The sequence below is a fragment of the Hemitrygon akajei genome, chromosome 5 (genome assembly GCF_048418815.1).
Source record: "Hemitrygon akajei chromosome 5, sHemAka1.3, whole genome shotgun sequence".
In the NCBI taxonomy this organism is placed as follows: Eukaryota; Metazoa; Chordata; class Chondrichthyes; order Myliobatiformes; family Dasyatidae; genus Hemitrygon; species Hemitrygon akajei.
Genome location: NC_133128.1, coordinates 161,006,149 through 161,019,556, shown reverse-complemented (window position 1 = coordinate 161,019,556; position 13,408 = coordinate 161,006,149). Strand labels below are relative to the sequence as shown.

General features: G+C 42.0%; 1 protein-coding gene across 18 annotated transcripts in view; it reads left to right on the top strand.

Annotated features, from left to right (window-relative positions):
* The window catches only part of LOC140728384 (PTB domain-containing engulfment adapter protein 1-like), a 383,776-nt gene that overhangs the window by 59,010 nt on the left and 311,358 nt on the right, over window positions 1-13,408 (top strand). For 8 of the 18 annotated variants that reach the window (XM_073047016.1, XM_073047013.1, XM_073047014.1 and 5 more), the window contains one exon: window positions 11,829-11,880. The exons of 6 other annotated variants lie outside the window; for them this stretch is intronic. Coding sequence is in view for 4 of the 12 variants with exons in the window: in XM_073047011.1 (XP_072903112.1) it covers window positions 3,681-3,715; window positions 11,829-11,880 (87 nt within the window). In the remaining 8 variants the exon portion in view is untranslated. Of the gene's footprint in view, window positions 1-3,672; window positions 3,716-11,828; window positions 11,881-13,408 lie in introns of those variants that run through there. 4 more of the 18 variants (XM_073047011.1, XM_073047021.1, XM_073047020.1 and 1 more) reach the window with 1 other exon arrangement.

Sequence of the window (13,408 nt, the reverse complement as noted above, 5' to 3'; positions counted from 1 at the left end):
GGATTTCTAGATATCTGAATTAAAAAAGAAATTTGCTATGCAAGGAGACATTTCAGTGCATTGCAAATAAATATCACCCAACAAGTTGTGATGAGAGTGAGCTGAATGAGCAGTGATACTATATGGAAGACAGTGCACGTTTTGATGTTGCATTGGAGCAGGCTGTAATGGAAATAGCGTGCTCTGCAGTCGTTAGAAGAGCCTTGTCCACTACTGCGAGTCCCTACCATCCATCATCTTCCACATGAATTCTTTGTTTTGAAGATCTCACACTCTCTTATCTCAATGCCCCAAGCAACTCTCCTCTCTAACCACTGAACCCCTTTTGTTTCCTTTGTCTCAATCTATTGTCTGACTGACCACTTTGTTAACATTATGCTTCACTTTATATACCTGTATTCTCTTGTCCTCATTTTATATGGGGTTGAGAGGAAAAGTAAATCAGCTGTAATTAAATGGTGGAGCAGGCTTGATGGTTCAAGATCTTATGGTCCTGCCTTGTGCCCCTCACCCATAAAGATGAGTGTGGTTGCCCCTCAATATTTGTAATTTAATTATTCTTTAGGTTACTGATTCTGGAAATAATTTGTGGCTACTTGCAAATATACAGTAATTACAATCTTTGTTTAAGATTACTCATAAGTTAAACAGGAAAAGTCAGTGATATTGAAAGATTTTATCAGTTTCTTGAAAGTTGGTTAAATTGAAAATCACCCTTGCCTAAATCCATAAGGTCTTTTATATGCCAGTTTATCAACAGTCTTTTAGAAATTCGCAGAGTATATGTTTGGAAATCTAAGTCTTTTGGAGTTACCAGGAAGTTCTCATCCCAATATGTTCAAAAGGAGTTTTGACTTCCGAGGTTTAAGTGTAGCATACAGACATTCTTTTGAACAAGTCAGACTGTCATGAACCTCCTTGCAGAAGGTAGTTACAGAGGTGGGCGACAGTCTCTTGTGAAATGGACTACCTGTTCTTGCCTCTTATGTGAGGCTATAATTTAAGATGCACTTGGTGAAGGATGGTTTGACATTAATCCATAAGCTGCTTTATTTCACAATAGCAGGGCGTACAGTGTATGAGCAAACTCACTTAGCTAAATCACTACAGTCTCCCTTCACATAACAATACAAGATAATGAACACTCTATGCTTGGCTGGCTTGCTACTTCTGTGCCTGCCACTGTCCTATTTATTCTTGATATCCAGTGGGATCAAACACTGGATGGGAAGTGATTTTGGATTGCTGATATGTCTTTTCAAAAATAAAAATCTTTATTGAATGGTGGAGCAGGCTCAAGGGGCTAGTTGATGTCCTCCTGCTTCTATTCATGTTTTTTGTTGTTCTTTGCACACTGAGGAAAACAATGTTAGAATCTTTGACATTTTTGTTAAGTGAAAACCAGCTTTTCAAGGTTAATGGAAACTGAACAGTTTTGAGAGGTCAGATCTAATTTTAACTGTTACTTATAACTGATTCTAACTGGGTGAATTCACAGATTTTTCTTGAAATTTAAATAGTATTCAAGCATCAAAATACTGAAGTTGTTGACCTTCAGAACAAAGAGTTTAAAATCCTTAATCTTCTTGCCACATTATATCATACTATCCTATGTACGCTGTTACTGTTCCCAAGTTGTGTTGTTTTATCTCATGATATGCAATCAGTCCTTCCTTCTGGATGCAAATTACTGGAAATAAATATCAAAAATCCACACTCTGGTCTAGAATTAGTGATGCACTTGGGTAGATACAGTATCCTTGTGTTATCTTGGGATTGAGATGGGAGTTGGAGATTGAGGTCCTAATTGTAGGATGGATCTGCCTTGGGGGCAATAGGAAATGTAATTGGCTGGTGGTAAAATGTCCAGAGGGTAAATAAAGGGGATTTAGAGAAGTCACAAAGTGGTGGATTCGATTATTTCAGGGCAATGTAAAATGTGTTCCCTCTCAAAGTTCCAAAAGGAGTAAAGCAAAGGAAATTATGTCACTTGATATCTAGCTGATGCTGAAATCACGTTGGATCGACATCAGGAAATGTCTGGCGAAAGTTTTGAAGAGATTGAATGACTGATTATTGTATTTCATTCCATCCAATTGTCATTTTCAATCATGTAGCCAGGAGCGGGGTGGGGGTCGGTTTGGTGATGGAGGGAATGTGACATTATGATTTGAATTTCTAGGACCCCATCCTTACATATCGATCTTTGTTTTATCTATACTCTCTTCAAAGAAAATTGCTAATGTTTGTTTTGTGACATTTTTAAACCATTAGTTTGTGTTTGAAGAGAACATTCTCTTCAGTTGTATAAAATTGTCATTGAGGGATGTTTACACAGCTTTGGTGATTTGTAGTACCTAAATATGTTCCTGACATTGAGATCATTTCTCTGTTTAAAATGAAAATGTCAGGTGTATGTCAAGGACATCCAAAAAAATGGGTATACGCTAGGCTTAAATTGTTTTGTTCCCTTGGGCAATAATATCTGCTGAATTTAATAATAGCCAGATAGGCAGGATTAATTATACAAGTGGGCAAAGTGGAAAATGGTTTTATTATTACATCTTCTAATTGAAGGTAATATTAGAATGTGCTCGGAAATGCATCGTTTATTCACGGATGGTCATCAAAGCTTTACTGTAAGCAAACCATATTTTATGTAAGAAAAATCACAGAGTATATAACTTGAGAATAGTCTGGGTAATTTAAAAGAGCAACAATAATGTCAAGAGATGGAAAGTCGTTTTAAAGAAATGCATTTATGAGAAAATATGTGATGAAGAAGGTGTAATCTTGAAAAGTTCCATCTTTGGATGGCATGAGTACAATAATTAAATAGTCTTCTTTCAAATAATTCCTGTGATTTCATGGAATTCACAGTGTGTATGCTTGCTCTCCTTTGCAGGCACTCATGCTTTTCAGGCTTTCAAGGTTTCTCATAGCCAGTGGCTGCACTGGTGAAGTTTCTGAACAGATTTGTGCCCGTGCAAAGGCTTTGGGAGTGGACATAGTGGAATCCATGGCCAGTAACAAATTGAGGCTATAAAAACAAGGCTGTACATATCTTAGTTCACTTTCTCCCAACACACATTCTCTTCCACTTTAGGTCTAGAAGAATTTTGAGTGCACGGTTTAATATTTTTCCTCCTGCCTCTGCGTTGTTATCTTTATGCTTTTCTTTTTGCCAGTTAGTCCTGAAATCAAGCTTGACCTGACAGCTGCTAAAAACAGGAGACTGAAATGAAAGTATCCTAACATCCACAGGACATGTTGAACTCTTGGCACTGAAGGTCCTGATTCTGCAGAGGATGAATCACTGAGCATGAATGTATTGCAGCAAGAGACGGAGGCAGAAAGAAATATTTGCCCGTTTGTCAACACCGTGGTGGGTGATATTACGTGAAGATTTTGCTGCAGAGAACCCTGTTTGTGATCTGCAGGAGAATGCTGATGAGTATGTTATAATTCAGTGGAAGGCCAGTGGTTTTGTATTCCATAGAGAAACTATCACTTGCCCTGAAATACTCCCAAGTAATACTGGGGTGTATTGCTGAACCTTGCCTTGTATATAAAGATGTCTTAGCAGCAGTCTTGGTCTGCACTATAGTATTTAGAGTTTGGGTGGCGTTTGCATTTGCTTTGGTGACTTGTTATTTCCTTTCAACCAATTAGATGCAGAAATGGTAGAGATCCTTTGCAATATCCTCCACCTGAGGTCAGTGGCCTTTCATCCACCTATTCATATTTGTACTTCAAGTTTCTTAAGGTTGTCATTGCCTGGGGGGATGGGGTGGTGGGGAATGCTTACTGTGGTGTGCGTGTTTCTTAAATAACTTCTGACGACCAGGTCCATCCTTTGATACTCATGTTTGGCTCAGCTACTAAGCCCAGTGGAACCGTTTCTACTGTCAGGAGAAGAGGCAAAGGTGGGTTAGTGGTGCCTTAAAAACAATCACTTCAGGCAGATGGGACTTGTCAACCGCAGTTGGCAGCTTATCTAGGTGAGGGAAAAGAAGGAAAGCTCTGATCTCAGGCCTCCACTGCCTTATGGCTATATCCACTCATGGGGAAGTCTCCGAGAGTAAACCCTGAGGAAAAATCTGTAGCTGGAGTCCCTCAGGCAGTCCTACGTCGAGTTCAGCGCTAACTGGAAATTCCTGCAATGCCGCTGGTGCCAAACTGTATTGGTCTCTTCTGTTCCTTTGGACTCATCATCTGGATGGGGTGGGTGGGGGGAGTCTGCTGCATGGGCAATGGCTTGCTCTTTATGTTGTACTGCCTTGGCTTGTGACAGCTAGGGCGCAATGTCCGTGATTGAGCTCGACCAATGGAGGGCCCTGATTAGTATTTTAGAACAGCATAGGAGCTCATACAGTCCATCATACCTATGGCAGTTCTTGGGACACTTAACTTCTTGCAACTTACTTCTGATCGTTATCACCCAGGTTCTCCTGCCAGTTGCTTTCTCAGGTCATTTAACTTAGCAACTGGCATGCCTTTGGGAAGTTGGCACTGTATGACCTTTGGGAGAAAACACGGTGGTTCTGGAGAGAGTGTGCAGTAGAGATCAGGATTGATTTTTGATCATTGGAACGGTGATGCGGAACGGGGGAGTGGTGGGGTAGTCCCTGTCTTGCTTCTTTCAGTGGTCTATGTTGGGGATTCAGTCCTTGTATGCCATCAGGTTGGCATGACAGCTGAAGCGGAAGATGAACAGGTGGCAATTGTGAATGCTAATACAAACAAGGTAGATACCAGAAGTGATAAGGTCCTGTCAGAAAATGCCTGGGAGCATAGTTGTTGTTTAAAGAGTAGCTCCTCAAGTTTAGTTATCAATCAACTATACATGAATATAGCCAAACAAAACCGTGTTCCTCGGGGGCCAAGGTTCTAAACACGTTAGCCACGGCGCACTGCACACGGTGCATAGCACAAATAGCACATATGGTGACGGTTTCAAGGGTCTTGCACTCAAAATAAAAACGCTCAAAACAATCGCTCACATTGTGCACCATCCAGTGGTACACAATAAGTCCAGGCGACAGCACAATGATACGCAGTAAGTCCAGCTCCATCGCTATTGAGCAACTCACTGATGGGATAGTCCTGCAGTACTTGATGTTCTTGGTATCAGCAGTGACTTGCAATCATAACTAATTGGACTCATTGAAATGCACCATCATCGTACTGGAAGATGTGATCTCTGCAAGCAGATGTATTGCACCTTATCCAGAACCAAGCCAACCTTGTTGTCATGGGGAGACTTGCTAATGCTCTCAGTAGGTTTGAACCAAGCTGGCAAGGGGAATGGGGCTCAAGGCAGATGGTCGAATGGAGAGATGCAGTCACCTTGAGGAGAAAGAGTTGGTGAACCCAGCAAGCAGAACAAGTGTGCAAGCACATGAGAGAATTCCAAGCTAGGAGTCTAACTAGTAAGCTAGCTGAACTCAAAACTGTAATTTATCCTGGGAAGTGTGATATTGTTGTCGTCACTATGACTTGGTTGGAAGGGCAGTGCTTGGTGATTTATTCTTCCAAGGCATATATTTTATATATACCTCAGGTAGGCAGAATGGGATGGGTGTAAAAGGGAGCAGACATTGCACTGTTAGTCACTGACTGCATTACTTCAGTATGAAGAGAAGATATTATAGAATTCTCCTTAAGGAAGACCATATGGAGATCAGAGTTTAAAAAGGGTAATGTGTGATGTTACTTTGCTTGGGTTGTATTACAGACCTCCCAGTCCTCAACACAAGAAGAGTTAGGCGGATATCAGGGAAATGAAATAAAAATATGGTTATAGCATCAGGGAATTTAATTTCCTGAATATTAACTGGAATGCTTTGGTGTTTAAAAAAAAAAAGACTTGGAGCAGATTTTTCACTATTTTCAAGAGAACTATTTCTTAACATAGACCAACAAAAGTGTGAGTGGAGGAGCATTTTCAAAAATGACCTAAACTCCATTTATTTAAAAGTGATTACATAAAAATATGGAGTGTATCAGATATTAACAGCTTAAGTTGGTGGTTGGGGGGGGACTAGAATGTCAATTTCACTAACTAAGATAGGATCTGGCTAAAGTTTTGACTGGGAGATTCTACTTTCAGACAAATTGATATCTGCACAGTGGAAACAGTCAAAGGAGAAAGAGCAAGAGTTCATGGCCAACATATTCCTGTAGCTGCAAAAGCAAAAGGTAATAAGTTCAGGAAACCCTGGATGTCGAAGGTTATTGAAGGTAGGCTGAAGAGAGAAAAGGAAGTGTTTTCATGCATAGGGAACTGAAGGCCTGTCTAGAGTATATAAAGGATAAGGAGGTATTAAAATAAAACGAAGGCAAAAAGGTCACAAAATATTAATGACAGACAGGATTAAGATTAATGGAAGGTGCTCTAATTATATTGGGAGCAATTGAATAACCAGAATACTTTTAATGAGTACTCACTGACAACTGTGTAGGTAGAGAATTTAGTGAAGGAAAGGTAAAGATCTGGAGGCACTTGATGCCTTGGTGGAAGGGTCAGCAACTCATCAGGTATGAAGGGATTTATCCCAGGTTGCTGGGGCTTAATCTGAGCTTTTTAAATCCATGCTGACTACAAGTTAGGTTCTTGTTGACTTGAAGAAAACAGATACGGTCCCCTTTCATTTAGGGCAGAAAGAAAAAAAACGTTAATAGAAGACCTAAGACCTCAGCGTTAGTAGTAGGAAAATTATTGGAGAAAATTCTGAGGGGACAGGATTAATAGCCACATGGATTGACAGGGTCTAATTAAAGACAGCCAACGTGGTTTTGTCAAGAGGAGATTTTACCTAACCAATTTGATTCAATTTTTTGAAGAGGTATTTAAGTGAATTGATGGAAGAACAGTAGATGTAGTTTACATGTACTGCATTAATGCCTTTCACAGGGTTCCACTTGTCCAAAAGGTTAGGCCCCAAAAATCCAGGACAAATTGACAAATGGGATCCAAAATTGTCTTGACAGTACGAGACAATGTGATATTAAATGGTTGTTTTTGTGATTGGATGCTAATATCTTTTGGTATTCCTCAGGGTTCAGTGCTGGAACCCTGTTTGCTGTTTGTAATATGTATGAATTATTTGGATGTGGATGCAGAAGAATGATCAGTAAATATACAGATGGCATTAAAATTTACAGAGCTTTGGATATTCTGGGGAGTAGTCTTGGGCTACATTGTGATATCAATGTGTTGGTAAAACAATTAGAAAAATTGCAGATCGACTTCAGTCCAGATGCATTTTGGAGCTAGTAATGAGGATCGGACACATGCCACAAATGGAACAGAGAGTTCTTTGAGTATGAACCCACAACTTATTTTAGGAAAAAGATAACATGGTTTGGAATAGGCTACCTAGATGGAGTGAGGTATTTCTCCTTCAACCTGAGAATGGCCTCATCATGGCAGAAGAGGAGGCCATGGGCCTAGGTAGGTAGGACAATGGATTAGGTAGCCTCCAACCTGATAGCATGAACATTAATCCTCCAACTTCTGGTAATTTTTTACCTCTTCCCCTTTCCTCCTTCCTCCTCCAATCCTCACTCTGATCCCCCTCCTCCTTCCTTTTCTCTCGAGGTCTACACTCCTCTCCTATTAGATTCCTGGTTCTCCTGCCCTTTCCCTTTTTCCTCCTATCACCCATCAGTGGCATCAGCACCAGACTTCGAGGCGAATGGTCCAGAGTTCAAATCCAGCCAGCTCCTTGGACACTCGCTGCTTACTTATCCTCTTCACTGCTACCCACATGACTTCACCTTTCACCTTCTAGCTTGTCCTCCTTCACACCCCCCCACCTTATTCTGGTACGTTCCTCCCCCCCCCCTTCCAGCCCCCTTGAAGGGTCTCAGGACGATATGTTGGCTGTTAGTTCATTTCCTTAGATGTTGCCTGATTTGCTGCTTTCCTCCAGCTTTCTGTGTGTGTTGTTTTGTATTTCCAGCATCTGCAGAATCTATTGTGATCATGAAGTGCTGTTATGAATTAATATTGGTAGTTCTTCCAGGAAGCAATCTTAAGAGTTTTGGATAGTGTGCAGTCCCCTGAAAACTGTTGGAGCTGCATTTAGCCAGGCAAATAGTGTATCCTATCGTGGCCCTTACAGACAATGGAAAATCTAGATGGTCTGAAGGTGATTTGCTCACCGTAGGATGCACAGCATGTGACTTGCTCCAGGAGCCATGGTATTTTTCATAGTTATTCAACTAAACTTGACATCACTTGTCATCTGCTACAAACCAAGTCTGGCAGTAATACCTATAAGGACTTGATCAATGATTAGCATGGCAAACCGATTACTGCTGATCAGTGTATAAGTTCACACGTAGAAATCTTTCTGTGCTCTTACTTCTCTTACTGTCATTGCTTCCACATATTGTTCAACATGAAGGAGTACTGGCTCATTGGCTGAGGGAAGATAGATCAGCCGTCTGGTATTGTTGCAGATCTATAAAACTCTGGTTAGACCGCACTTAGCGTTTTGTATTTAATTCCGCTCACCTGATTGTAAGAAGGATGAGTAAGCTTCAGAAAGGTTCAGAGGAGATTTGCCAGGAAGCAATCTGGATGGGACAGCATGTCTTATGAAGAAAGGTTGAGTGAGCTGGGGCTTTTCTGTTTGGAGTGATGGTGAAAGAGAAGCAACTTGACAGGGGTATATAAGATTGAGAAGCATATAGCAGGCAGCATAGGCCGATATCCGAGGGCACCTGTTTAAGGTGACTGGAGGGAAGTTTAGCACAAGTGTCAGTGGCAGATTTATTTTTAGAGTGGAGGATGCCTGGAGTGCACTGTTGGGGATGGTGGTAGAAGCTCCAGCATCATTGAAGAGATTCTTAGATGGACACTTGGATGTAAGAAATATGGAGGGTTATGGGTTATGCAGAAAGGTTACACATAAGTGTGCATAATATATAGGTCAGCACAGTGTTGTGGGCCAAAGGACTCATACTGTGCTGTATTGTTGCATGTTCTATACGAGATTTTGATCAGGATAAATTGTCCTTGCTTACATTTGACCTGTTACCTTGAGACTCAGTGGAGTCTAAAGTCAATACCAAGACTACTTCTGTTGTAATATGAGTATTATTAAAAGTAAGTTAATACTAATCGGGGAGCTGTTGGTAGCAAGAGGCGGGATCCGGGGTTGGCGGGGTCTTTACTTCCGCTCTTTTTACTCCCAGTATGCATTGTATATAGTTCCTCCACCCATGCCACACGAGGTACCTGGAAGCCTCTGTATTGTAAATATCATTTGCCGTCCCAGATAAAGATGCTCTTTTGGCCATCAAGTTGTTGAGTGGCCTTTATGTAAAGTAGAAGTTACCACATATTTTTGGTGACGAAGTAAACTGGTTTTGTGGACGGGTTGGCCCCGTTTTCGATCGGGAGCTGTGAGCGGGCGAGGAGCCTCGTGTTTGGATGGCTGCGTTCAGAATGGTTGGTGTGTTTGACGAGCAAATCGAGGAGTGGCCAGAGTACGAGGAAAGGTTGGGCCACTTTTTCTGTGCTAATGGAATTACTGAGGAGGCTAAGAAGCGCTCTATTCTCCTGAGTGTGTGTGGGGCAAGGATGTTCAAGCTGATACGGAACTTAGCTACACAGCGGAAACCGGGAGAAATTCCATACGCCGAACTGGTCAAGCTCGTGGGGAACCACCACAATCTGAAGCCTTCGGTGATAGTTCAACGGTTCAAGTTTCACAGCCATGTCCGGAAGCCAGGTCAGTCTGTGGGCGATTTTGTGGCCGAGCTTCGGCAGCTGTCAGAGCATTGCGATTTCAGAGCTGTGTTGGATGATGTGCTCCATGATAGATTAGTATACGGCATTAATAATGATGCTGTACAATGCCGCTTGTTGGGGGAAACTCCACCGTTGACTTTCGAGACAGCCCTAGAGATTGCTCAAGGCATGGAGTTGGCTGCTAATAATGCCAAGGATATACAGAAAGGATATTGGGGGGGGGGGGGGGGTCACAGTCAGCGGCAGTGCTCCAAGTCAGGAGGGAGACTGGTAAACAGGCAAAGCGGGTGGAATGTTTTCGGTGTGGAGGAACGCACTATGCAAATGTTTGTAAATTCAAAAATACTGTTTGCCATGCTTGGAGCAAGAAGGGACATTTGGTTAAAAAGTGCAGGAGCTTAAAGGGTGAGGTTAAGCCTGGGCAGGGGAAAGCTCAACAGACTCAGGCAGCCACACACCAGCTAGGAGAAGCAGACGAGGAGGCAGCGTGTGCCTACAACATGATTGGGATGGAAACGGATGAGGAACCACCTGAACCATATTATGTCACAGTCACTGTCAAAGGAAAGGACATTAAGTTCAAGATTGATTCAGGGGCTATTGCATCGGTCATTAGTGAAGAGACCTACAGGAGGACATGGGGGTCCAACCTGCCTCCCATCAGACCATCTAAGCTCAAACTCAGGACCTATACGGGGCAGCCCATACCTCATTTAGGGGTGTTATATGTGGATATTTCAGCCGGGGGTCAGAAGGCTGAAGCCAGGCTGGTGATAGCTAAGGGCAGTGGGCCCAGTCTTTTGGGCCGCAATTGACTTAGCAAAATCCAGCTCAACTGGCATGAATTTAAATATGCACACATGACGGAAGAGCATGAGGTGCAGCGTGCAGATGAAGTCGCCGATGGCAAAGTGAGTGACAGACATAGTCCAGACACATTTGAGAGTGAGCTCGCAGCGCAGGTTGTGGCTCTTCAGCCTATTACAGGAGCAATTGAAGTTACCCCCTCGGCACTGAAAGCCAGCTTGCCACTTCTAGTACGGTGAAGCAGTGACCCAGCTCTTGTACCACATGCCCAGTTACAGCAAGGTGCATCTCAGCCTGATGATCCCGCTAACAGGAACCCGCATGTGAAGTCAATCATAACAGTAGCAAACGGGGCACCTAAAGACGATGTAAGACCAGAGCCCCAAGGACCACCAGACAAGCGTTCAGAAAGCACTCTAAGTGATTTGACAAAGAAAGTAGAATTTTCTGGAGGCGGTGGCCCCCTGGGAAACCATGTGGTGCCTTTTAACTCTATGCTGAGTGGAAGATTCCTTGGCCTGAGTATTCATGGTATTGAAGAGAACAGCCATTCAAGAAAAGAGAACCTGCTCCAGGAGAATGAATGTATCATCACAATCAATTACTGTGATTTAACAGATAAGGCCTTTGTTCAAGCACAAGAGGTTTTCCGAAACGCATTGCGATTTCCTGCTGTTGAACTCCAGTTATAACTCTTGTTATAACAAGGAACTCTATGAAAAATTTGCAATTGGGTCTATTCTGAGCCACGGTCGTGACGATGGTTCAAAAACCAAAGTTCCTCCTTCAGTGCGTTCCAAGCCGGGTGGCAAACCTGCAGATGCCGTTTATCCCAATAATTCTGAGAATAGCTTGCCACCGATTTCAAAGAAGCTCAGTAGTCCAAAACAGTTAAGGAGCAATGACCACTTAATGCATACCAGGAAAGCATGTCCACCAGTGACTTTGCCAGAGGGAGAGACACTGGCAGAGGGGGCAGAGTCCCCTGAAGAGGATGGACGTTCTCACGTGGACACACAGACTCCTCTCGTGTCCCCAACACTAGATCCACCCAAAATATCCTTACCAGCGGTGCCTGCTGGGTCACTGGGGGTACTGCATAGATCGCAGCGCCCTCACAAACCTCCTGACAGACTGAATCTTTGATTGGATAGTTTCTTTTTGTTGTTAGATCGAATGTTGAATTTGCCATGTTTTTTAGCTGTTTTTGTATTGGTAACCTGTTGCTAATGATACCACTGTTTTTATTTCCCAGTTCTTCTATATTTCGGGAATGTTGGATTTTAAAGGGGGAGAAGTGTTGTAATGTGAGTATTATTAAAAGTAAGTTAATACTAATCGGGGAGCTGTTGGTAACAAGAGGTGGGATCCGGGGTTGGCGGGGTCTTTACTTCCACTCTTTTCACTCCCAGTATGCATTGTATATAGTTCCTCCACCCATGCCACACGAGGTACCTGGAAGCCTCTGTATTGTAAATATCATTTGCCGTCCCAGATAAAGATGCTTTTTTGGCCATCAAGTTGTCGAGTGGTCTTTTTGTAAAGTAGAAGTTACCACAACTTCCTTGTGCCAAATTGGAAGCCAGTCAGTATTTGGAGCACCCCAACAATGAGCTTTACAACCTGATCCTCTTTAAGAGGCGACACATATTGCAGATAAAAGATAAGTGAGCATGGAGAATGAAAAGCAGTGAAATTAGTTTCAAGACAACCCAAGCACGATGGGATAAATGATTGCCATCTTTTGTGCTTTGATTAAGTTTCCCTTGGTGTGATTAGTATTATAAATAAGCAACGAAGAGACCATTGGACTTTAAAAACAGCTATTTGTTTTTACTGGCATAGGGGAGGGTGGGGGCAAGGAGGGGAATAAGACTATTTGAAAGCACAAGTGAAAATGTTTCAAGAAATATTCAAATATGAAGTCTATTGAAACATGAAATGAAATATTGCTAAATTTAAGTTTCTAATTCATATTTAAATCTGAATCTGCAAATGCATGCTTTCTGAAAGTCACTTGAGATGTAGTGACATCTACGACATTTTGTTAGCATACAAAATATGTATGCTGTTTTGTGTACTGTTGGTTATTTGTGTGGAGGAAGGGTTATTTGGGGGTTGATGTTCTTGTTCCATTTTGTCTGGCAGGGAGGGGAGTTTTGAGGGTTAATGATCGGAATGCTGTTCTTTTTTGTGCGGGGGTGTGGGCTTGATGTTTCTCTCCGAGTGACTTTCATGCTCTTAGTTTCATGGCTGTCTGCAGAAGACAAATTTCAGAGTTGTATATGGATACATGCTTTGGTAATAAATAAATGTAATTGATGTAAATTTCAACAGGATGTTTCCACAATGGTGAACATGCGCTTTTCAGATTTGTAAACTGTTTAGTATAGTCTGATAATATTACTATGCAAGAACACTGTAGACTAGCTACTGGATTCAGCATAGCACATCATGTTGTCTGTAACCAGTTTTCAAATGTTGTATCACTTTTAAATGTGGTTTAGCAGCTGAGAAATAATGCATGGATTGTTGTTCGATGTTGCAGAGACAAGAATTTGGATTCCTCTGCTATAACTGAGTGTTGGCAAATTAATGTTTCATACGAAGGAGATGCAGCTCCACAGATCATTCACTAGACACACGGCCAGGTATTTCAGGTTAGGTTTAGTTTACGTTATATAGTAAGCCACTGATTTCCAAGTTGGAGATAGAGCAGATAATGCTGAAAAAGTTCAAAGTGAATTTATCAAAAATGTACGTACAGTATGTCATTTTCTTATGGGCATACTCAATAAATCCATAACAGAGTAATAACCATAATATGTGCAAAAA